The sequence below is a fragment of the Microcebus murinus genome, chromosome 8 (assembly GCF_040939455.1).
Source record: "Microcebus murinus isolate Inina chromosome 8, M.murinus_Inina_mat1.0, whole genome shotgun sequence".
NCBI classification, from domain to species: Eukaryota; Metazoa; Chordata; class Mammalia; order Primates; family Cheirogaleidae; genus Microcebus; species Microcebus murinus.
In genome coordinates, this window is record NC_134111.1 from 80,659,208 (window position 1) to 80,685,809 (window position 26,602).

At 36.4% G+C, this 26,602-nt stretch overlaps 1 protein-coding gene across 9 annotated transcripts in view; it reads left to right on the top strand.

Annotated features, from left to right (window-relative positions):
* The window catches only part of PIKFYVE (phosphoinositide kinase, FYVE-type zinc finger containing), an 83,507-nt gene that overhangs the window by 21,879 nt on the left and 35,026 nt on the right, over positions 1-26,602 (top strand). For 3 of the 9 annotated variants that reach the window (XM_012752097.3, XM_012752098.3, XM_012752100.3), the window contains 13 exons: positions 2,662-2,800; positions 3,946-4,103; positions 5,246-5,357; positions 7,091-7,238; positions 7,766-7,933; positions 13,969-14,028; positions 15,934-16,063; positions 16,491-16,671; positions 17,368-17,442; positions 19,771-19,878; positions 24,027-24,167; positions 24,795-24,921; positions 25,160-26,319. In XM_012752097.3, the coding sequence (XP_012607551.2) occupies positions 2,662-2,800; positions 3,946-4,103; positions 5,246-5,357; positions 7,091-7,238; positions 7,766-7,933; positions 13,969-14,028; positions 15,934-16,063; positions 16,491-16,671; positions 17,368-17,442; positions 19,771-19,878; positions 24,027-24,167; positions 24,795-24,921; positions 25,160-26,319 (2,707 nt within the window). Of the gene's footprint in view, positions 1-2,661; positions 2,801-3,945; positions 4,104-5,245; positions 5,358-7,090; positions 7,239-7,765; positions 7,945-13,968; positions 14,029-15,933; positions 16,064-16,490; positions 16,672-17,367; positions 17,443-19,770; positions 19,879-24,026; positions 24,168-24,794; positions 24,922-25,159; positions 26,320-26,602 lie in introns of those variants that run through there. The other 6 variants (XM_012752101.3, XM_012752102.3, XM_012752104.3 and 3 more) reach the window with 4 other exon arrangements.

Genomic DNA, 26,602 nt, shown 5'->3' on the forward strand with positions numbered 1-26,602 from the left:
ACTTTTTTTATACGGTGTTGGATTGGAGATTTTACTGTTTTGTTGAGGATTTTGTGTCTGTGTTCGTGAGAGACATTGGTCTATAATTTTCTTTTCTTGTCACATCTTTGGTTTAGGTAGTAGGGTAATGCTGGCCTCACAGAATGAGTTTTGAGGTATTTCCTCTCAATACTACATGAGTGATATATCCTTCCCAATCTATCATTCCAGAAAGGATGTGATAGAGGTTTATTCCACTGGTGATGCTGACTTGATCTGTTGTTAAAGTTGTGTCCTGGGTTTTTCTGTTGTAAAGTTACCATTTTCCCTTTTGTAGTTAATAAGTAATATGTGGGGGAGATACTTTCAGACTGCATAAATATCCTTTTTCTTACCAATGTTTGACCCAATAGTTTTAGTATCCAATTATGATTTTTGCTCAAGTCAAATGTTACTATAATATTTGCAAAATGGTGATTTTCTAATTCGATTATTTCTTCTACAGTAATTAGTTGACATTCTACTCTAAAAAAGCTTTACCTTCATGGAGAGTTTTGTGTGAGGAGTTGGAGGAATGATATGATCTGAATTATGTTTGGAAAGAAGCACTCTGGCTGCTCTGTTGAGTAGGACGTAAGAGCAAAAGCAGGGAGACCACTTAGAAAGCTGGTGCTATAATCCAGGCATGAGGATTGATTTAGATCAGAGTGGGGGAGGTGGATGAGAAATGGTCAGATTCCAGATATATTTAGATTGTAGAGCTAATAGCATTTACTAATAAATTGGATGTAACCAGACAGAGAGACATCAAACAGGACTCAGGATTTAGCCTCAGTTGTTAGAAGGATGGAAATGCTATTTATTGAGATGGGAAAAGACTGGGAGGAGCAGTTTGGTTTTAGACATGTTGAATTTGAGATCTCTTCTATAGACATCCACATCAAATAGATAGTTGGATATATGAGTCAAGAATTTAGGAGAGGGGTATAGGCTGGAGATATAGACTGGGGTATTGTTCTTCTGTGGATGGTATTTAAAGCTATGAACCTAAATGGAGATTATCAAGAAAATGTGTGTTACAAGAGAAGAAATAGGCTGGGTGCGGTGGCTCACGCCTGTAATCCTAGCACTCTGGGGGGCCGAGGTGGGAGGATTGCTTGAGCTCAGGAATTGGAGACCAGCCTGAGCAAGAGCGAGACCCTGTCTCTACTAAAAGTAGAAAAAATTAGCTGGGCATGGTGGCACGTGCCTGTAGGTAGTCCCAGCTACTGGAGAGGCTGAGGCAGGAGGATCGCTTGAGACCAGGAGTTTGAGGTTGCTGTGAGCTAGGCTGATGCTGCGGCATTCTAGCCTAGGCAAGAGAGCGGCATTCTAGCCTAGGGAAGAGAGTGAGACTCTGTCTCAAAAAAAAAAAAAGAAAAAAGAAAAAAGAAGAAGAAATAAGGACCAAGGATTGAGACTGCAGAGATCAAGAGGAACCAGAAAAAGAGACTGAGAAGGAGAGGCCAGTGAGGTGACAGCAACATTTGACTAATTTTCTTTTATTTCTATTGTCGGTATGTTAGAATATGTGCACAGATGGGTAGAAGGTTAGAGAAGCAGAATGCATGGGTAATGTACCCATTGGAAAAGAGATTTAAATTAATTGAATAATACATCATGCCACTTCTTTCACTGAAGGAATATGCTGAGAGATGAATAACTGATTATTTAAAAAAATTGCTTATAGACTATTTCTTTGATATTAGTGATTTCCCATTAACTGACTCTTTGCTAAACTTTGCTCTTTGCTGTGAATAATTTCTTTTCCTTTCCTATTTTTTGAGATACTATCTCACTATGTTGCCCATGTTGGTCTTGAATTCCTGGGCTCAAGCGATCCTTTATCTCAGCCTCCTAAGCAGCCAGGACTACAGGCTAATTTCTTAAATTATTTAAAATATATCTTTATCTTTCTATTAGGGAAATCATTGTTTTCAGTTAAGACCTAGATTTAAATGGCAACCCAGACATTTATTAGCTGAGTTACTTTAGACAAATTCCCAATATTTGATTCTTGCTTTTCTTGATCTGTAGAGCTAGTAATACCTACTCCATAGGATGCTGTGAAGATTAAATGAGGGAGGATACATATATTGCACTAATGAATGAGTTATTTAGTGCCTAACAAATCATAGATGCTCCTGGTGTTTATCTTTTATTTGGAAGCTAATGTGAGTTTCATTTTTTCTAGGTAGAAGTTAATTAAATTTCTAGCTAAATTTTTTTTAATGATAAAAACTTGCTCAATGCTATTGATATAGTACTCTAAGAGGCTGAGGCAGATGGATCGCTCAAGGTCAGGAGTTCGAAACCAGCCTGAGCAAGAGCAAGACCCTGTCTCTACTATAAATAGAAAGAAATTAATGGGCCAACTAAAAATATATAGAAAAAATTAGCCGAGCATGGGGTGGCACATGCCTGTAGTCCCAGCTACTTGGGAGGCTGAGGCAGAAGGATTGCTTGAGCCCAGGAATTTGAGATTGCTGTGAGCTAGGTTGATGCCACAGCATTCTAGCCCCGGCAACAGAGTGAGACTCTGTCCAAAAAAAAGAAAAAAAAAAAGAAATGAATTTTCTCTGTAACTTTACTTATTGATGAAGAATTTACACCTATGATTTCACTTTTTGTTTTTATTTCTAGATCAGCCAGCATTACTAACCTATCACTGGATCGATCTGGTTCTCCTATGGTACCTTCATATGAGACATCTGTCAGTCCACAGGCTAACCGAACGTATGTTAGGACAGAGACCACTGAGGATGAACGCAAAATTCTTCTGGTACTGGTCCAGTATCTTTAACCTATTTCTAGTTTTGAGCATAGAAAATGTTTGTCTCCCTGATTATTTTTTAAAAGAAATACATAAATGAAATAGCATATCTATTATTAATAAACAGAGAAGTCATTTGCTTAAGTTTTTACTGGGATTACCTGAGAAATAGGTCAACTATTCTGTACCCATTGCAATGATATTTTCTTTACACCTTTCATCTGGTAAGATCACCATTCAGTTGCCTATAAGAGAGCTTAATTCTTAGTTAGGTTCCAGATTGCTGTTCGAACTTGGAAACATGTTTCTTATACACATGGAAAACTTTTCAGACATTTAATACTATCTGTTTATATGAGATAATAATCAGTTGCTTATTGAATTCATCTATTTGTAAAATACTATGTTTTTAGTTACTCACCTAAGAGTGACTCAAGGAAATGGAAGATACGGCATTTGTCCTCAAGCTTACAGTTTATAAGGTAGAAATAAGAGGTAGGTCCTGTGGCATGCAGTGTAGTTCCAGTTACTTGGGAGGCTGAAGTGAGAGGATTGATTGAGGCCAGGAGTGTCAGGCTGTAGTGCACTATAATTGAGCTTGTGTATAGCTACTGGGCAACATAGTGAGACTCTGTCTCTGGGGGGAAAAAGGTAGAAATAGGATCAACAGGACAGTTCTTAACCACTTTGGTACGAGCGTCGACTATAGTTGATAGCCACAGGTGAATGTGCGCAGCAACTTTAGCCGACAGCCATGATATGACTTTTCTAATTTTTCATTTATCAAAATAAAATTGTGAACATTTAAAAATAATGTAATGAAAACATATATGTATATGTTACCTAGTAAAGCTGCCTGTAAAGTAAAACAAGCTTTCAGTGCTTTAAAGCTTTCCTCATCACACAAGAGCAAAACGGATTCGTTGTCAATGCATAGCACAAACTGTCTTGTGGACTATAAGTGCCGGCTGTGGGCAAGGTTTCGCGGCTGTGAGCGCTGTACCGAAGTAGTTAATAGTAAAAGAAATAATACTATCTTATAAAGAAATCCAAATTGAATTTCCTTTCGTGGATCTAAAAATCACAGGAAAGCATCTGAAAAGGTACGTAGCATTCTTCTCAGTAGTACTTATTTACTCTTCATGTGATTGTAGGACAGTGTTCAGTTAAAGGATCTGTGGAAAAAAATCTGCCATCATAGCAGTGGAATGGAGTTTCAGGATCACCGCTACTGGCTGAGAACGCATCCTAACTGCATCGTTGGGAAGGAGTTAGTTAACTGGCTAATCCGAAATGGACACATTGCTACCAGGTATTACAATCTTAAAAAAGAAGTTTTTACATTATTTTAAAATTTATTTTTAATAAGGACACGTATTTGAAGATGTAAGAGTAACAGATTTCTTTGTGGGTTAGGGTGTTCTTTGCTTTTATGCATTTGATGGTTCGAGATACTAATAACTCAACCCTTCTCCTATCTGGGTTTTAACCAATAGAGAATAGAGGCAACGAGCCAAATGGAGTCATAATTTACCTTATTAAAAATGGAAGTGCAGTAATTTCCAAAACAGAACTCTTGATTAGAGAATATAGATAGCTATGGAGTAAGGCAAAAGGATTCTCCTGCTGTCCTCTAATCTAGTGCTTAGAATTGGGTCTTTAAGCTCCATCTAGAAGTCCTACCCTACCTTACAAATCATTTCTGAAAAACAATGACAGGTCCTGTTATCTTTCAAGTTATTATAACATATCCCTTAGCTTTTACTATTTGCTCAGATTAGCTACTCTTCCTCTTATGGGAAAAAACAGGTACATAAATAGCTTTAAGCAGTGAAGCCCTGGGTTCCAATTTTGGTCATCTCTTCTTTTAGCTTTGCACTTTCTGTCAAGTTATTCAATCTCTGAGATCTTTCTAACATGAGGAAAATATATTGTCCTGTGACTAAGCTGTGAGGATAAAGTGAAATAAATATTGGCTAAAATGCTTTATAAATTGTGAAATGCCATATATTGCAATGTGTTATTAAGTGTCTATTTCATGTAGATTTGTATATATTTTATACCTATATCTGTAATATTTAATATTGTTTTCTCATCAAGACTGAGCTCCTCCTTGAGGGTAGGAATCATGCTATTCTCAACATGTTTTTACTCTTCTAGTAAAACAAGGGTGTGCATGCATTCAGTACTCAGTATATACTTGCTGTAATTAAAATTAAGTTTTGTTAAGACTGCCTTACCAATAGGTTCTTCTCCATTACTATGGTACCTGGAAGAATCTTTTAATTTGTTTCAAGTCTTTCTTGTTTTTATTCCTTACCTATCCAAGGATCATTTGAAATTCCAACTCTGATTAGAACTGAAAAAAAAAATTAAGGTTGTATCTTATATTATAAATTATTGAAATTATTTTGCCTGACTTTTAAAACTTTATTTTCATGCATCTTGATTCAGGGCACAGGCTATAGCAATTGGACAAGCAATGGTTGATGGACGTTGGCTGGATTGTGTTAGTCATCATGACCAGATTTTCAGAGATGAGTATGCACTGTACAGACCACTGCAGGTACTTTCCAGTGTTTACGGCTCATAAGAATATAGCAAGCTTGTTTTGATGTCTTTATCAGTAGGAATAAAAAGTAGTTTAGTTACCCAAAGATCCTTTTTTTTTTTTTTTTTGAGACAGAGTCTCACTCTGTTGCCTGGGCTACAGTGCCGTGGCGTCAGCCTAGCTCACAGCAACCTCCAACTCTGGGTCTCAAGTGATCCTCCTGCCTCAGCCTCCCAAGTAGCTGGGACTACAGGCATGCACCACCATGCCTGGCTAATTTTTTCTATATATTTTTAGTTGGCCAATTAATTTCTTTCTATTTTTAGCAGAGATAGGGTCTTGCTCTTGCTCAGGCTGGTTTGGAACTCCTGACCTTGAGCAATCCTCTCACCTCGGCCTCCCAGAGAGCTAGGATTACAGATGTGAGCCACTACACCCAAAGATACTTTTTTAAAATATGTTTTTCCTGCTGTTTCAGGAAAGTTAAAACATTATTTAGTTGGTAGGTACTGGTGATGAGAAACCTATTAGAGTCAAACACTTGATTCAGTTTGTATGGCTTTTCTTAAATTTGTCTTATGGGTATTATATAGTTGCTTGTCATTTAATGTTTTTCAGTTTTATTAATACATTCCTATTTTCATAGAACTAATAGGAAATATACATAATAAAATGATTGAAAAATTTAATGTCACTTATTGAAATACATTTTGACTGTTTAGCACTATTGTATAATAATAAAATCTTTTTTTATGTTAGGGAAATGGAAATTTAAAGGTAAAACTTTTAAGAAAGATGTACTTTCACTTTTGGCTTATATAATTTGATATATGTTACATACACACATGCACACACACACACATAGAGTTTACTCTTTAACAACTTGGGGGTCAGGGTTGCTGATCTTCTGAGCAGTTGAAAATCTATGTATAACTTTTGTTTCCTCTGAAACTTGATTACTAATAGCCTACTGTTGACCAGAAGCCTTAGCAATGACATAGAGTTGAGTAACACATATTTTGTGTGTTATATACATATTATATACTGTGTTCTTACAATAAAGTAAGCTAGAGAAAAGAAAATGTTGAGAAAATCATAAGGAAGTGAAAATATATTTACTATACATTAAGTAAAAATGGATCATCGTGAAGGTCGTCATCTTCATCTTCATGTTGAATAGGTTGAGGAAGAAGAGGGATTGGTCTTGCTGGGTTGGTCTCAGGGTAGCAGAGGTGGAAGAAACTGTGTCTGCATATAAGTGGACTGGAGCAGTTCAGACCCATGTTCAAGGGTCAACTGTATAATGTTTAAAACCTTTGAGAACTAAAATTAGAAACTTGATGGTTAGAAAAGACAAATGACCCCAAATTCTATTGTGGTATGATTTGTTAAAAGTTATTTTCTAGGATGTGTCCTAGAGTTCGCCCAGGGTTAGAATAAGTTCTAAGCTATCTTCACTCTCAGGACTAATGAGTGAAATGAAACACTGTAAAATCTGTATCAGAATAATGGTTTGTTCATAATATGCTACTTAAGCCTTCTAGTTAATGAAAATTATAATTTTAAGAGCAGAATGCCAATATAATGTTGTTTTATAGCTTGGTTTTGTTAATTTGTTTATTTTTATATAAGTTTATTCAGTTGTTAGATTTGTAGAACTATTGGGCTACAATTTATTTGTTGTGTGACAGCCTTAACATTGTTGCCATTGAGGGTCAATTGCTTGGATCCTGTCTTAATCCTTTCAGAGTACAGAATTTTCTGAGACACCTTCTCCAGACAGTGACTCGGTGAACTCTGTGGAAGGACACTCTGAGCCATCCTGGTTTAAAGACATAAAGTTTGATGACAGCGACACAGAACAGATAGCTGAAGAAGGTGACGATAATTTGGCTAGTGAGTTTAACTTTCTAACATTTTGGTGTTTATGGGTCATTACTGTGTAAGTATGATAAAATGAGTGTCTTGTTTTAGCTGAAACAAGTCTATACAATTTATGGCTCCACCTAAATGTAAACATCTGATAGCAGTCTTGTCTTAGATACAGTATTTTCTTAAACATCTTGTTAGGCAACTGACATTTCTAGATTTTACTGTAGTCTGTAGTTTGCAGCAGCTTAAAAATAACTGAACTAATAATATTGCAGCAGACAACTTTCTCACCTTTTCACTTTGATATCAGACTTTTTCTCTGCAGAACCTCCAATATATTTCTTTATTTAAAAAATTGATTTTATATTTAACTTGTTCAAATTTTATTAAGTCTACACAGAAGTACATGAAAATACTGTATCCATTTTGGTATTGCACATTGGGCTTGTATATTAAAAAATCATTTTTCTCCTTTCCTCCAATACCCCGATAAAACCCATTTTTACTCCCCTCCTCTCCCTGTATTTCTTTACCCTCCCCAACACTAAAAGATTCTGCCAGTCCTAGCAAGCGCACATCAGTCAGCAGTTTCCAGTCCACAGTGGACAGTGACTCAGCTGCTTCTATCAGCCTGAACGTGGAGCTGGACAACGTGAACTTCCATATCAAGAAGCCCTCCAAGTACCCACATGTGCCCCCTCACCCTGCTGACCAAAAAGGTAGGAGGTAGTCACCATCTGGAATCCAAACACATGCTGGAGAGCTGGGCCATAGGATCTCATGTCAGCCTGTCCTTCTGGCTTCCTCTGTCCCATATGGCTGAGGAGATTTGGTGTGGGTTTTGTTCCACCCTTTCTCATTTTCCCCACACCTCCTCCTTATACCTTTTTTAGTTTATTCCTTTTATTTCTTGTTTTCTCCCTCAGTACCACCATGCCCAGTTTAAAGCTTGTAGTCTTTAAAAGGAATTACTTCTGACTGTTTTTTCTCATAATGTGCAACTTCCAAGGTGGCATTTATTTCTTTGCATTTATAACATGGATGTTCTGCTCTATTCTTTTCTCTTTCTTCATTTAATATTTTAAAGCCTATTTGCCTTTGCCGTTACCCTGTAACATAGTATTTCACTAAACCTGTTAAGGTGCTTGCACTAGATTGGGGGAAAATCATTCACACATTTCAAAACATCTTTCCACTATAATTTAAAATGCTTATTATGTATATACGATATGTATGAAATGAATTCATTCTTTATTTTTAGCTATCTTATTTGATGCTTTAGTATATTGACTCAAAAAATAATAATGGCCATATTCAAAAGACATTTGGTATAAAAGGAAAAATAATGTAAACCATTACTGAAATCTAACATAGCAGCAAGTAAGAAGAGAAATGCCTGCTTTTTAAATGGATGATGAGGTTTACTCTGTTGTGTATAATTAAAAGCCCATTTAAATCATAGCCCTAGGCTGGGCCCAGTAGCTCCTGTCTACAATCCCTGTGCTTTAGTGCTTTGAGAGGCTGAGGAGGATCACTTGAGCCCAGGAATTGGAAGCTACAGTGAGCTCTGATCATGCCACTGCACTGCAGCCTGGGTGATAAAGTGAGACTCTCAGAAAAAAAAAAAAAAACTATAGCCCTAAAATGGCATTATGTATAAATAAATAAAAAATACTTGAGTAAATAACTATGGGATTTTATTATATTATTATCATCATTTTATATCATATTAACTAAAAAGTCATCATTACAAAGATGAAGCACTTCTTTCCATAATTTCATTTGGAGTTTGAATTTTGAACATTTAATGCTCTAAAGTTGAATTGTCTCTTCCCTTAGACTTGAAATGCTTGCCTGATTCTTTGCTACTTTCTATTTTGAGCCTAAAAATATGATCGGAAAAGAAGAAGTTCTTAAAAATAATTTGAAACAAATTTATAACAAATTTCTATAAGAAATTTCTCATAATTATCAGCATTAGCCATTATCAAGATGTGCTAAAATGGCATTGAAGAGTTATAGTAATAAAAAGGTATATCTTATTTAAAAATAAGAAATTTAGAGAGAGAGGATGTGGTAAAGTGGTCAAGGAGGAGACTTGCCTAGCCTTGACCACGAGTAAAATATATGTCTTTATGGCAGTCCTCAAAGTAGAAATTAGAAAAATGATGGTGAACATTTGGGTGAGTATGGAAGGATAGTAAAGCAGATGTGGCAGTTATGTGAGAATTATCTGTTGATGGTGGTCACATGGAGAATATTATGCTGCTTTTGAATATAAACTGATGGGTGCGAGTCAGAGGTACACATGTCAGAGGATATCTGTTCTCTGGACATATCTGTTGGCAGTTTCATTTTGCTGAAAATGGAGAATTAAGTACCCTTTTGACTTGCTAATGATTTTACATCTTGGAAAGTTAAGGAAGTTTTGAAAGTCATGAAGAAAATCATGTCAAATCTGTCATTATAGAATTTATAATAGCACAAGGTGGACCGCTGAGCATAGCGAGTCATTTACATTAGGAAATCTGACTTCAGAACTTTGGGAGAGGAATGTAACAGGAGGCCCCAATGGTGACATTTTACAGGGCAACCTCAGATTGTATCTCCAAAGAAAATAAAAGGGGAAGCACCTGCAGTTGAAAAAAAAATCATGACTCTGGAACTGCTCTGATGTCAACCCTTTTTTCCCCCCTTTTTAATTATTTTGATCTCAAAACTTTAAAAAGATTGTTTATGTGTGAACAGCAGCTTTCATATGAGGAAGAATCTGAAAGAGGAGCTAGTACTGTTAAGAAAAATGACAGGATAGCAGAAGTTCAGTTGGCACTGAGGGGTTGGCGAAAATGCCAAGGATATCTGAGAAAAGATTTATATTGTGACAGAAAGAAAAATTAGACCAGTTGTTTGGGAAAAGTGATATATTGATTGATGACTGAAAGAAGCTTGTTTTTTCTCTGTCAAGATTAATCTTATCAGGAAAGATAATGGCTAAGAGGAAAGTAAAGTTCAAGGTAATGAAGACAGAGAATGCCTGGTTATTTTAAGTAAGTCTGTTGCCAGGTTTAGGCAAACTGTATGCCAGATTATTGAAAGACTTTAGATATGGGATCTTGGAGCCAGAGTTTGTTATCTTTGAAGAATTATGAAGAGTGGCACAGAGTCTAGATGACTGGTGATAGATGCATTAAATTTTTTCGAAAAGGGATTCTTGACTTGACATTAGAAGCTGGCAAAATTGTAGAAAAGTTTAATGAACAGAATGTACTATGGTATTTAGAAAAGGGATTGGTGGTGACTGGGCACTGACATTGGTTAACCAACATATGTCATTCCAAAACAACCCCATTTCCATCTTTTATGGTGATATGAAATTGATAGGGCAGGAGAAGATGATACATTTGTGGGGGAGGCAGAGGTCAGGCAATGATGCGAGCTATGGGAAGCGGCCGTAAATACAGATGAAACTTTGCTCCCTGTCCGCTCACCTCCTGCTATGTGGCCCAGCTCTTAACAGGCCCTGGACAGGTACTGGTCTGCAGCCCTGGTGCTGGGGACCACAGCTTTAGCCTGCTTAGTTAAAAGATTATAAAGGCAGTCCAGTATTAGAAAGAAGGTAATTATTTAATTGACCACTTAGGTCACTTACAACCTTGAGAATCTATAATTTGAGGGCTTTATAAATCCCTAAGTAAATGCATCTTGCTTTCATAGTTCTCTTTTATTACCATATTAACAAGAATTATTCCTTTTACATTTTTCATGTAAAGTTGAGATATAATACAATATTTTGCTCTGTGTTGTAGTTAAGATGACTGCTGATTAATAGAAAGGAAAGATTGCAGAGTGAACTTGCATTAGTTATATAAAAGAATAATAGAATTCTTCTGCCTCTGATTTTTTTCTCTTTAAATGAATACAAATAGTTTTTATTTTTCTATTAAAACTAAAGGTGAATTGGGTGTGCAACAGAGTGAGACACTGTCTCAAAAAAAAAAAGAAACTTAAAAAAAAAGAATCTTATTAAATCTTCTTATGGATCATCCTCTATCTTTTAAGGTTGAGGAGGAAATTTGGCTTTATAAAATTGGTTGAAATATTTGTACTTTAACCAAAACTACTCATGCTTTTTATGTTATGTAAGAACACCTCTTAATTAAAGAAATTTGTAAAACTGAGTATGACCTTCTGGTTGATTAATTTTTCACTGTTGGTCTTGGAGAGTTGCACAATTATAATACATTTTATTTATGTGTTGCAAGCAGGATTCTGAACCATTCTTGGAAAGTTAGCAAGTAGAACCTAGAGAAGAAAGTGAAAATCATGGCTTCCACAAGCCTTCCTTTTTTGAGACAGAATCTCGCTTTGTTGCCCAGGCTAGAGTGAGTGCCGTGGCGTCAGCCTAGCTCACAGCAACCTCAAACTCTTGGGCTCAAGCAATCCTATTGCCTCAGTCTCCTGAGTAGCTGGGACTACAGGCATGTGCCACCATGCCCGGCTAATTTTCTGTATATATTAGTTGGTCAGTTAATTTCTTTCTATTTATAGTAGAGATGGGTCTCACTCTTGCTCAGGCTGGTTTTGAACTCCTGACCTCAAGCAATCCTCCCGCCTCGGCCTCCCAGAGTGCTAGGATTACAGGCGTGAACCGCCACGCCCGGCCTCCACAAGCCTTTAGATCTAATTTTCTGTGTATAGGAAAATGTGGAATGGAGGAGCAAGTTAAACATACAATGAGAAAACAATCGATCATATCCAGAATGTGGGACATTTCACAGGACATTTGGCATGGGTTCTTTCAAAATTCATTATCAAGAAAAGGAAAATGTACAATGCTCAGAATGGTCAAGCAAAAAGGAAAAAAAAATAAGAGAAAGTATAATAAATTAAAAAAAAAAAAAAAAAGGAAAACGGGCTGGGTGTGGTGGCTCACACCTGTAATCCTAGCAGTCTGGGAGGCCGAGGCTGGAGAATCGCTTGAGGTCAGGAGTTTGAGACCAGCCTGACCAAGAGTGAGATCCTGTCTCTACTAAAGGTAGAAAAAAAGATTAGCTGGCCCACTGAAAATAGAAACAAAAAATCAGTTGGGTGTGGTGGTGAGGGCCTGTAGTCCCAGCTGCTTGGGAAGCTGAGGCAGGAGGATCACTTGAGCCCAGGAGTTTGAGGTTGCTGTGAGCTAGCCTGATGCCACAGCACTTACTCTAGCCTGTGTAACAGACTGAGACTCTGTCTCAAATAAAAAAAAAAAAAAAAAAAAAAAAAAGGAAAACAGGTAGAGGGTCTATTCTAGATTAAAAGAGAATGAAGAGACACAATAACCAGATGCCATGTATGAACCTTATTGGATCCAGGTTGGAGGGAAAAAAATTACCTTTTAAAGACATTTTGGGGACAGTTGGATAAATTTGGATATGGACCAATTCTGTGACATTAAGACATTGTCTGTTTTCTCAAGTATGTAAATAGTATTGTGGCTTTAAAGAAGAATGCCCTCATTAATAAGAGAGGCATGCTGACTTGGTGGTGGTAAAGCATCATGATACGTGTAACTTCAAATGGTCAGGAAAAAAAGCACACACATATATGGCAAGTCCTTAACAATTTTTGACTCTAGGTGGATGGTATACAGCACTTTCTACATGTTTGAAATTTTTTCATAATAAAATGGGGAAAATTCATCATGTCTGGAGTCTCATATATTTAAGCTTTAGTGTGAGAAGTAAGGCTTCTAAAGAACAATACATTAGTTTAAGTAAAAGAATTTGGCGCTATTTCTGTGAAGGAAGAGTAGAAATAAAGTATAACATCTGTCTTATTCACTTGATTTTATTGTGTTTGGCATGGTACACTCGAATTTTCTAAGTAAAATATTTTCTCTTTTTTTTGGTTGAAAGGATGAGCATACTGGCTTATAAACATATTGACTTTTAAAGCCCATTTGTAAATGAACTTGGAAAAATTTTGGTGAGAACCCCTTTACCTAAAGAAGTTAAAAGGTGGTATGTTTTAATTTGCATAATGGAAAGAACCTTATTTGAGCTATGCTTGGTCACATACCTAGAGAAAAGTTCATGGGGAAGTAAAGAGTAAGTTTCACTCATAAGAAAAATATTTAATATTTTAAAGGCATTCAGTGTGTGTTCAACAGTTGTTGTCTGGCAAAAATTTGACAGTGTTCTACCGAATTTCTGAAAAACAAAAATACTTATTCGAAACCAATAAAAATCCAGATGAGTTATATTTTTATTCCCTAGTAGTATCACTTTTGTATTAATTTGTTTTATAGGTCATATTTTGAAATTTACAAAAACCTTATATTTTATCAGGTGAGTTCTCTATTTGTGAAGTGCCTTGGGTATAGACAAAGTCTTTGTTAAGTACAGTTATAAATGAGAAAAATAGCGTAATCTTTTACAGTTGTCATATAAATTGCTGTTTCAGTTTTCAAAAACTGGTTTGTTTTTGGTAAAAGAAAAATAATTTGTTAAAGATTATCTGACATTTGAATTAAGGTGAACTGTTTCATGGTTCTGTTGAATTATTAATACAAGTCTATTAAGTTTAGTATGAAGTATGCAGAACAAGTATAAAGAGGCATTTTAGCCCAAAGCTTTCTTGAATGTGTAGGACAGTGGTAGGTTTAGTATGAGTAATACTTTGTGTGGGGGTGTGTTCTCTGTATAATTATGCTGGCATGTTGTAGTCATTCGTCTTCCCTTTCCTTCTTCCTCTCTGTTCTCTTCCTGGTATGCAGAGTATTTGATTTCTGACACTGGAGGACAGCAGCTCTCAATAAGTGATGCCTTCATCAAAGGTAATTTTATCAACAGCCATACATGGGGTGGTGTCTCTTTTTTTCATGAAGATATATTTAGGACCTAGCACATTGATTGGCATAGAGAAAGTGCTGAAAATATATTTGGTTATGTTAGTATCATGGGAACACAGTTTTTAATACATATAGTGACTTTGAAAATGTTGAAAACCAAGAATATAAACTTGGACTTGGTTTGACAGAAGGAGGTCTTTTAGCTAAAAATTAAATTTTTAAAAACTTTTAAGTAGAATTTCATTAGCTGGGCATGGTGACATGTGCCTGTAGTCCAGCTACTCGGGAGGCTGAGGCAGGAGGAACACTTGAGTCCAGGAGTTTGAGTTTCCAGTGAGCAAATGACACTGCACTCTAGCCTGGGCAACTGAGCCAGACCCTATCTCAAAAAAAACCCCAAAAAAACACACACACAAAAAACAAAAAAAACTCAAAAAACATTTAAGTAGAACTTGAATCTTACCCTTTTAAAGGCATAAATAGTTTATACTTTCCTATGTTGTAAAGGTAATATAAACTATTGATATATACATCATCAAAGATGATCACATTTGTCAAAAAGCCCACAAAACAGATCTCATCCAGTTAAGGATGCTGCTTGCTTTATGGAGTTGGGAAGAGAAGTAGGCAGAAGAGAATAAAGAACTAACTCTGATGATCGATTTCTTTTGGACAAAAGGAGTGTGGAAGAATGTAAACATTTTCTCACCCTTTCCCTGCTTAACTTCCTGTGGAATAAAGACATTGCTAATTGGGCCATAAACACTTCCCAGGTTAGGCCCCAGATAATGGGAGAAAAGTTCCCTTCCTAGTGTCTTTTTGGCTCTCATGGTTTCAGATAAAAGAAGGTAGGGCAAGCTGGAAGGAGGCCATGTGTACAGCTGATCTTGTAACTTGGCAGTGCTTCTGAATTCACCTCCAAGCATCTGGTTCAACTAGACGTTCATAGACTGGCTGTTCACGTAATTGAAATATACAGTTCTTGTACCTCACGTGTCTTGGACCATGTGCTTTACTGTGTTGTTTGCTGGACTGTTGGGTGAAAGCTTTTTTGTTTGGTTTGCTTTAAGAGGGGAAGAGTTAGAGAATTTGGTAAGCTTTTCCCACCTCTTTCCATTTATTTAGTCACATTCAACAATCACTTAGTGAACACCTTTTGTAAGACATTTATTACCAATTTTTTTGTCTTAATCAATTTTCACCCTTTTAAAAATTTAAAGATTTTACAAAATTTTGCATAAATTGCTATTTAATATGTTTTAATATTTATATTTTATTTTTGAGTCTATCTTGTTAAAATTTTGTTAAAAAGCCTCTGTACCAGTATTGAAAGAGAAACATTAGTAAAGATTGTCTGAATAGATAGACTTTGCATACCGTCATCTGCTGTTTTGGGATATCAGCTGGGCTTGAAAGTTCAGCACCCACATTGTCACATGTTGTTCTGCTAGCATTCAGATTTCTGTTGAATGCAGTTTTCAGTTTGTGATTTTATAGGGAAAATTAACACCCTCCTTTTTTAGTGTTCCAAAATAAATAAAAGGACAATGCAAAAATCTCATTTTATTTGCCTTTTCAGAAGCTGTGTTTGTAATTATTGGCTTCAAAGTCCTAGTTACATATGTAAATTTGCCTCTTACAGTTCTGTCTCTGATTTTGGCTGTTGCTGATTACTGCTGTTTTAGTTTTTTAAATTATGTGTTTTTAATGTATTTATGTATTATGTATTTTACTTATGTATTTGTTACATGTCCTTGCCTTTTTAGAACAATAACTTATATTGGCCAACTTAAAAAATTTAAAGAGAAATTGGTAATTTCTAAATATACCAGTAGATGGTATAAAACATGATGATGGAAGTAATAACTGCTTATTTTATACCCTACTTAGAATCCTTATTTAATCGTCGGGTAGAGGAAAAATCCAAAGAGCTGCCTTTCACACCTTTGGGCTGGCATCATAACAACCTGGAGCTCCTGAGGGAAGAGAATGGGGAGAAGCAAGCTATGGAGAGGTTGCTGTAAGGCAGTGAGCTTTTTAATTTTAATTTTTATAATCTTCAATGGCCTGATAGGCATATGCATAGTCCCTCTTCCTTAAATAAAGTAAAAAATACTAAGAATACTTGAACATAAAGCCTCTTCTGATTTCCAATGAAATTTCTTATCGAACAAAGCATCCCACTCTGTGCTTGTCTATCCACATTTTATGTGTTAAAATTTAATTTCTGGGAATTAAAGGAGACATCTTAGTTGAAGATATTCTCAGATTTCATTTATGTGCAAAATCATTAAGGTGCATATATTCAATTTTATTCTTTCAGTATAGAATATCTGAGAACCGTAACTAAGATGTTTATTTCTTTGTAGACTGCTTGTTGTGTCTTCAGAATCATTGTCTCTGGAAGTATGAACTTTGTAAACTTCTTTCTTGTAATATTTTTGTAGTTCGGCTAATCATAACCACATGATGGCACTACTCCAGCAGTTGCTCCATAATGACTCATTGTCACCATCTTGGAGGGACATCATTGTGTCATTGGTCTGCCAAGTAGTTCAGACAGTCCGGCCTGATGTCAAGCACCAGGATGATGACATGGATATCCGTCAGTTTGTCCACATTAAAAAAGTGAGCTCTGTTAATGCTTTGCTAATTCTAGGAACTGATGAGGCAAGGCTGATTGTGATTTTTCTCTTAATGGGCATCTAAAAAGAGTCATTATTTTCAGGGGTGTTAGGTGAGGAGCGGGAGGTTTTGCCATCTTCTCTGCTAATGATGCACTTAGGAGTCATGGAAGCCACACATAGGAAGTGAGAGATGAAATGGATGAAGTGAGTTGGATGGGGGATGAGTTGAGAACTCAATTTTAGTTTCTCCCTTTCTTGCTTCCTCTTGACACATCAGCTATGAGAAAGCCCATTCTTACAGATTACTGTCACTGTTCTGAGGAAAATCAGTGGGTAGTTGCTTTATTTACGTAGTAATGATATCCTATATTTTTTTATGTAGTAACGGTATCCTATATTTTTTTGCCTATGATGTTTAACTTAATAGTGGTTTTAACTGCCACATGGCACCATTTATTTAGACAGTGAATATTTTAGAGTACCTGGTATAGTACATTAGGGAGTAGAGTGTGGGAAAACAGGCTTCATGCTGACATGCCATTAATCATTGGTTGGAAGGAAGAAGTATACTCTGGAACTTTTGGTCTTATTTAGTTATGTAATAGTTAAAAAAAATGGAAAGCAATAATAGTGTCCATCTGATTGGATTTCAAGGATATATCATTGGATTTTACTGTTTTCTTACTTGTTCCGTTAGATCCCAGGTGGAAAGAAGTTTGATTCTGTGGTTGTCAATGGCTTTGTTTGTACGAAGAACATTGCACATAAAAAGGTAATGTGATTCGGTTCAACAGTGAAGTTTAGCAAACCATGGCTGTGTGTGCTAAGTTAACAAGTTGGGGTACCTTAATCATAGAAGAAAAGGAGAATGAACGTTGAGTACCTAGTAGAATATGCAATTGGGGTGAAATTTGGAGATTTAGGGGAGATCTCCCAGAGCTAATGATGAGTGGATTGAAATTTGGATAGTGGGAATTCACCAGACAGAAGAGGGAAGGGAGAGGTCAGGCTTCCAGACTGGGAGAATGATAGGATACTTATCATTTTAATTCTGACCCTGCTACGTCTTAGGGAGACAGGGTTTCTTTACAGACTGGAGTTTTTCCAAAGGCTTTGCATTCTAAAACTGATCTCTCTTCTAGGGCTGAGTTACAGAACTGTCAATGTTATTCTGTTATCCTTTTCACTTTGTATCTCTACCTTTAGCCTCTAGGCTTCTTTTTAGCACTAGCATAAAGGAGTCAGGTGAGATTACCTGAGGTATTAAGGAAACTGAGTTCTTAAGTGTAAGATGGGAAATGACAGATGAGGTAGGAGGAAGCAGGTGAGGGTTTTGTATCTCACTAAGGGGCTTGAATTTTATTTGGAAGGCTTCTCATTCTCAAAGTGCAGTGTATATCAGGATCGCCAGATTGCCTATAGACCTTGTTAAAAAAGTTGATTCCTAAGCCCAACCCCTAGAAATTCTCATTGCATAGGTTTAGGAGAGTGGGAGTGTAGTGGGGGATAGGGGAAGGGTTGTACTGTCTTTAAAGCAGGCACTCCAGATATTTCCAGTGTCATTTGTTGGTCCTCACATTTTGCGATGCCATTGATATATAGCAGTATTCTGAAACCTTGCTGTGCTTCAGAATCACCAAGGGAACTTATTAAAAAGATATCCTGGCCCCACCTCTGGGGATACTGATTTTGTTACAACAAAAGTTGAGGCAGATTTCTAGCTTGAGCAACTAGATGGATAAACCATAGTCCTGTTCTCATTCTTTTCTAAGCGGAAACAAATAATTTATTGTTTGTAAGGCGTCAAGATTCCTAAAAATTGTTAGCATCCACAGATAAACAAAAGTATTCTTGGATTCAATAATATTTCATGGCAGTGATTTAGGTCAGTATTTCCACATAGAGTCTTACTAAAACAACACATTACCTATTAAAGGAAAATTTTAAAATGATGTTTGTTGAATTAAGAGGTCAGTATATTGTGCTTTTTTCAGGAATTGAAGAAAATTGTAAGTGGATGTGGTAAAAACATGCATGAATGACTGTTTTGCCCCACTGATCATATTTAGAGATAGTTTTTATTTATAGTTGCTAAAAGAGCCCCAAATATAGTTTCCTAGTTAGTGAGTCACTGGTTTCAGAACCGTTTGCCAGTTTGGGATCTGTAAGTGTGGTCAGTCTGAAACCTTAGTTGCAGGGCTTAGGCTGTTCTGCCTGTGGCTTTAGTTGCTTGGTTATGGTATATTGTTTAAGTCTCTTCTAGAGTTGCTTTAAGGTTTTCTTTTTTAACTTTATGTTGCTAAATTCAGCTTGCCAACTTAAAATTGTTTGGAAAGTTATTCTGTTAGAAATATGTTCAAGAGGCATTTTAATTTTTTAATTCTTTTCTTCCTCTTGTTTCCCTCTTGTTTGTTTTTTTTTGGTGGGTTTTTTTTTTTTTTTGAGAGACAAAGAGTCTAGTCTTGCTCTGTCACCCAGTCTAGAGTGTAGTGGCATGAACATAGCTTATTGTAACCCTGAACTCCTGGGCTCAAGTGATCCTTCTGCTTCAGCCTCCTGAGTAGCTAGGACTACAGGCGTGTGCCACCATGCCCAGCTAATTTTTTAAATTTTTTGTAGAGATGTTGTCTCACTATGTTGCCCAAGATGTCTCACTATGTTGCCCACTATGGGCAACATAATGAGTTTTAGAAAGACTAAATTGGATTTTATAAAGACTAAAATTTGCTTTTCAAAAGTTGCTGATGTCTTGGATTGTGTCAAATAGCCTATCTTTAAACACTCCCTGCTTTCCATGCACACACTGAGGGCATGATGTCTCTTACAACATTGGAAATAAAAAATAGTTGAGAGTATAGAGGAATAGATTAAACTAGTATTAGGAAAACAAAGCTAATTTTTGAAGAATTTTGCATTGCTGTGAACAAATTTGCTTTGAAAAAATATGAGACACTACCACAGAAGAACTAAATGAGAGTATATTAATACTAATATGAGATACTTTTAGTAGGAATTATGAACAGTATGAATTTAAAGTTATTATTAAAGGAGATCTACAAAGTATAAACCTTTAAAAGCTTTAACTATTCATTTTTTGTAGATGAATTCTTGTATTAAAAACCCCAAAATTCTTCTGTTGAAGTGTTCTATTGAGTATCTCTACAGAGAAGAAACAAAGTTTACTTGCATTGATCCTATTGTACTTCAGGTAAAAACTTATTACTGTAAATAATAATTTGGAGCGATTTTTGTATACTATGATACTTGTAAATTCTTAATTATTTTGACTCATTGTAGTTGATTAAATTGAATAGGCAAAGAAACTTGATTGCTCTTGTTATATTTCACAAAGTTATTGTAAATGACACTTGCATGCATTATACTTTAGAACTAGCTTACTAAAACCTGTCACTCATTATTTTTAAAATTTCAATGTGTTAAAGGGAACACATGACTCTTTGGGAATATACGGAGGAAAAAGTAAAATCCAAATGCTGGTTTCCCTTTCCCACTTAGGTCATTGATTTATTGTGAGAACTTCTCTAACTTATCAGGTGCCTGAGGGAGACTCTGGCTTATATAATATAGTGTATTCTACTAAAACATTTCTAACACATCGATTAGCTTATATGTAGTTGGTAAATGGGAATAACATTAGATACAAGTTGTGTTGGTTTCAATGTGGTTTTTCCCAAGTAAGGGGACCCCGAATAGCTGCAGTTGGACTATAACCCTCAGCTGGGAAGGAAAACAGCTTCAGCTTGGCTACTAAAACAGGCAGGAGCCCATTCAGCTCTGTTTTAAGAAATTAAAAGTAAGCATCTGCTTTCAGGGCTCTCTTCCCAGAGAGGCTCACCACCAGGCCTGGATGGCTCTTGGTAGCTCTACTGCTCAGAGCTCCATTTTTAGTTGTAGTGTTGCAGTTGTTTTTGTGTATTTTAAATTTCCCTTGAGGCAGCCTCTAGCCATGCTGTGCTGTCTGCCTGGGGTGTACAGGTTTTCTCTTAAGGTTTTTTTTTTTTTTTTTTTTTTTGGTGCTATGGATATGAAGTTGCGTAGGTTTTAGGTTTTCTGCCCCAACCCTCTTTTTCCCATAAATGCTGTTAACTTTAGTTTATGGTCATAAAAATTAGAAGGTTTTCAGGAATGTGTATATGCTAGTATGGTGGAAACACTTATACCTGGTTCCAGGAACATTTAGGAAAAGCATTACTTGAAAATTCATAGGTAATAACATTTTTCCAAGAGTGGTAGAAGCAATCACTTTTGTACTGAATTTATAGATACCAAGAAGAAAAACCTAATTGTAGTGAAAGGCACAGTGCTTTATAAAACTCTACTATATTACTTAATGAACTCTTTTATCTGGGGCTCTTTCCTCTTTGGAATTCAGCTATGCTATCAGTAAAAACGAGGGGTTCTAACTGATTTATACCAGCCTTTCTACCTCTGATTTACTATGAGTTTTCAGAAGAGAACTCAATGAGAATAAAGGGAAACATAATTCTTATTGTTCATGGAACCTAAGATACTTTGATGTATCTCACAGAAGATGTCAGCAGAAGACTTTCACAAGATTAGGTCACTACTACATGGATTGTCAGATACATCCTGGTTGTAGAGATGTTAAAATGCATAAAGTTGTATGTCTTAGAGTTGCTCAGTTAGGATAACTAAAATCCACAGGTGTTTCTTTATGAAAAAGTTATACTTAAATTATTCAGTTTATTATTACTCCATACTTCAAAGAGATTAACAGACTGAAGTCTTTTCATGTTAAAGAGGTCTATTCTGGGCAGATGTGAACTTCAGAAGCATGGTTTAACTCATGTATCATAAAGCATTTTGTTCATCAATGCTTTCAAACATAGTTTTAACTCCTGATTTGAGTTTTTTCATTTTCTTTTCTATTTTTTTTTTGTCCACCCAGTGGGGAATAACTAATTTGAGAAGCTGAAAGGGAGATAGAGAAAGGAGGACGAGAAACAAAGGTTAGCCTGTGACTTTGTACTGTCTTCATAAGGCTGGGCCTCCCAGCTCTGTTGGTCCACCACTACTATAATATGTTCCATTCTTATGGCCTAGTGCCTGATACTTGCTCCTGGCTGAGTTTGGACCAGGCCTTCTTTTTAACATGGTGCTTCATGAACAGCCATAGTTGGTTGGAGCTGGAACTGAGAGGAAATTTATTTGCCATTCTTGTACCAAAGGCAGAAATTTTTATATAATCAACTTATTCTAATTATACTTTATTAGAGCTACACAGATGAAATCATTTTAAATGCTGTTAAATTACAATTTAATAAGCAAAGTAGGAATTTAACACATTTCAGTAAAAAAATTCCATTTTGTTAATAGTGGGTGAGTTTGAAATGTGTAATTTTTATCAGTAAGACAGAGAGAGGAAGGAGAGAAGAAATATACTCCATCGCAGGGCAGGTTCATTGCAAGTAATAGGCTTGTCCATTTCTGGTAGCAGTGAACATTAATACAGTCTTGCTCAGAAAATACCTTTACATGTTGAGCAGGAGTGACCACATACTCACTTTCAGTTGTCTCTCATCTGGAGCCCAGAAATGTTATGAAGCAGTTAATGAATTGTATTATTTTAACTCTGGTTGTTATTTACAATATTTATTAGTTTTGAAATGAAGACTTTGTGATGAGATTATATTAAACATTATGTTTTAGGTCTTTAACACATTAACTGCCATCTGAGTTGTATTTAGCTCACGCTAGTTTTGAGCCTGGGGCCTCATGAAGCGTATGTAACTCACACGTCTCTTCCCTTTGGGAGCCATGTGAACTGTTTTTCAAGTTGCATATAACTTATGCACAGAAAACAATGAAAAAGAAATTTTTCATTAAATGAAAGGATCATTTTGTTTTCAAAATTTTTATTCTATTTTTGTAATAAAACACCGTGGCCCTAAGGAAAAAAAAATTTTTTCTAGCATGGCAGTCAGTGTGTTAAGTATAGCTGTTCTAGGTAGACTGTGATCTATTGGCAGATTGGAATTAGGAAGTAGCTGTAATATCATCTGTTAGAGAGTCAGTTATTCACAAGACAAGAAGAGATACTCTGGTTTGTTTCAGAATATAAAAGGAATTTATAACCATAGTAAAAGCACTTAGAAATTACTTTTAGGAGTTTTGAGGTTAAATTTTTTGTTGTTCTGGTTTTTTAATCTCTGAGAGCTAGTGAATTGGATTCTTGGCTTTTATCTTATAGGTTATTAAGAATTGAAAATTCTTCAAAGTAAAATTAGTTAGAGAAACGAATTTCTCCTGAAACTATTGTCAGCATAATCAACAGTTTGAAATGATGAATGAGATTCTTGGTTGTGTTTGAATTAATTTGCTTACAGATTTATTTATGGATGAAGAAAATTTAGGCTGATGTTGATATTGATAGTCAAGCTTATGATATTTTAATATGTATGTCCAGGTCTTCTTTTTTGTTTTTTTGAGACAGAGTCTCACTTTGTTGCCCAGGCTAGAGTGAGTGCCATGGCGTCAGCGTAGCTCACAGCAACCTCAAACTCCTGGGCTCAAGTGATCCTCCTGCCTCAGCCTCCCGAGTAGCTGGGACTATAGGCATGCACCACCATGCCCGGCTAATTTTTTCTATGTATATTAGTTGGCCAATTAATTTCTTTTTTATTTATAGTAGAGATGAGGTCTCGCTCTTGCTCAGGCTGGTTTCAAACTCCTGACCTTGAGCAATCTGCCCGCCTCGGCCTCCCAGAGTGCTAGGATTACAGGCGTGAGCCACCACGCCCGGCCTATGTCCACGTCTTGAATTGTACCAGGCATAATATTTCTGATTTATCTTACTTAGGGAAGGGAATTCTTTATTTTATTTTATCTTATTTATTTCAAAGTATTACTGGGGTACAAATGTTTTGGTTACAAAAATTGCTTTTGTACAGTTTGAGTGAAAGTTATAAATGTGCCCATCACCCAGATAGTGTGCATTGTACCCATTAGGTGTGAATTTACTCATCCCCCCTACCTACCTGCTTGATTTCTGATGAGTTTTATTTCCATATGTGCACATAAGTGTTGATCAATTAGTACCAACTTAATGGTGAGTACAAGTGGTGTTTGTTTTTCCGTTCTTGTGATACTTCACTTAGAAGAACTATCTCCAGTTCCATCCAGGTTAATATAAGAGGTATTAGGTCACTATTTTTCTTTTTTTTTATGATAGTACTCCATGGTATACATATACCACATTTTATTAATCCAGTCATATTGATGGGCACTTGGGTTGTTTCCACATCTTTGCAATTGTGAATTGTGCTGCTGTAAACATTTGGGTGCAAGTGTCTTTCTTAAAAAATGTCCTTTTAGGAAAGAGAATTTTTGAAGAATTACGTTCAGCGAATAGTTGATGTTCGACCCACGTTGGTTCTAGTTGAGAAAACGGTGTCTCGGATTGCACAGGACATGTTACTGGAACATGGCATTACTTTGGTCATTAATGTAAAATCAGTGAGTGTCCTTATTTTTCTAATTTTTTTTATTAAAAGAAATTACACCTTTGAAATTTATGTGCATGCGTAGTAGGTATAAAGGAATCTTTATTTCTTTGCTGCACTATACATATTGAAAGTGGGACAGAAGGCATGGCAGCTATTTGATTATTTAAGACTGGAGAATCTCAGATCAGAAGAAAATGTGATTGATTATCTATACAATCAAAGGTGGAATTAACATGAGTTAATCAGTAGATACTTGTTGATCCAAATGTGGTTGGGGAATTGCACAAGCAAAAAATGTTCTCTCCCTTGAAAAGTGTACCCTCTGCAGAATAGAGGCCAATTTTAGAAAGTTTTTTTTGGTTTTTCCACAGTATCTTGTACTAATTTGTCATGCTTAAATGCCTTTTGATAACATTATTAATGTGAATATAGTTTGTTTTAGTGGGCACATTACTGATTAAGCAACCAAGTGTAGACTAATATAGAATCAAAAAAATTTTATTTGTCATATAGTTATTAAAATTAAGGAAATTGATTGTGAGGGTTATTTTTAAATTTTAAATTATTTTTCTGATTAAATTTACTAAGATTTTTATTCTTCTCTAATTTTTTAATGTGATGTTTTTCTGTGTTGTAGCAAGTTTTAGAACGAATCAGTCGGATGACCCAGGGTGATTTAGTAATGTCGATGGACCAGCTACTTACGAAACCACACCTGGGCACTTGTCACAAATTTTATATGCAGATTTTTCAGTTGCCTAATGGTGAGTGATCTTTAGCATGGATTCACCTGAGACTGGGGACCTGAGGAAATGAGTTAACTCATCAGTACTACAATGCTTATTCAGTAGAAAATATCTATTAGTAATGGTTAAGTGAAGATAGGCGACTGTGGTCTTATTCACATGAGGGTTTTTCTTTTGTAGATGTTAAGATAGTAAATTAATTCTGTCTGGACTTCCTAAGCCTTGTTAACTTTTTTATTTGTTTGTTTATTTGTAGAACAAACCAAAACACTGATGTTTTTTGAAGGCTGTCCACAGCACCTAGGCTGTACAATCAAGCTTAGAGGAGGCTCTGATTATGAGTTGGCTCGAGTTAAGGAGATCCTAATATTCATGATTTGTGTAGCTTATCATTCTCAACTGGAAATCTCCTTTCTCATGGATGAATTTGCTATGCCTCCCACATTAATGCAAAACTCTTCATTCCATTCTCTGATTGAGGGACGGGGGCCTGAGGGGACTGCACAAGAGCAGTACAGTGGAAGTTCCCTCCCCTGGGAGCCTGACATCCCTCCTGAGTCTCTGCCTTCTGATGATAGCACTTTGCTGGAATCAAGGATTGTGTTTGAGAAGAGTGAGCAGGAAAGTAAAAGTGTTCCACAGGCTGTTGCCTCTTTGAAGCACCAAGAATATGCCACAACAGCTTGCCCTGCAGGTATCCCTTGTGCTTTCTTCCCATCAGTACCAGAGTCCTTGTTACCACTCCACGTGGATGACCAACAGGATGCTGTAGGCAATGAGCAGCCAGAGTCTTTGCTGCAAACAGATGAACCACAGGATCCTAAAAGCCAGATGAGAGCCTTTAGAGACCCTCTACAGGATGACTCTGGATTATATGTTACTGAAGAAGTCACCCCCTCTGAAGATAAACGAAAGACTTATTCTTTGGCCTTTAAACAGGAATTAAAAGATGTGATCCTCTGTATCTCCCCAGTAATCACATTCCGAGAACCCTTCCTTTTAACTGAAAAGGGGATGAGGTGCTCTACCCGAGATTATTTTGCAGAGCAGGTTTACTGGTCTCCTCTCCTCAATAAAGAGTTCAAAGAAATGGACAACAGGAGGAAGAAACAGCTACTTAGGGATCTCTCTGGGCTTCAGGGCATGAATGGAAGTATTCAGGCCAAGTCTATTCAAGTCTTGCCCTCACATGAGCTAGTGAGCACTAGAATTGCTGAACATCTGGGCAATAGCCAGAGCTTGGGTAGAATGCTGGCTGATTATCGAGCCAGAGGAGGAAGAATTCAGCAAAAAAATTCAGACCCTTTTGCTCATTCAAAGGATGCACCAGGTACCTCAGGTGGTAAATCAGGAAGCAAAACTGAGGATGACGAAGAGAGAGGGCTGATTCCGAGTGATGCAGTGTGGTCAACAAAGGTGAGCCAGTTTGACAAATTGCCTGCAGTTGTAAGTATATTTTCTCCTATGCTTTGTTTGTTTTGAGTCTGCTGTCTTCTGTGTTACTTTAATATGTGTGATTTAGAATTATAAAGTAATGAAATGGGTTTTAGGATTTTAAGATGAGAGCACAGTAAAGTAGTAAGAGTCCTGGGATAAAGGGAAGTGTGGAGCTGCTTATAATTTCGGTCAGGATGACTTGGATGTGGTGTGATGCTTCTTTGATCCTTTTGATGGTAGTGACAGGGAGGGTGAGAGAAGC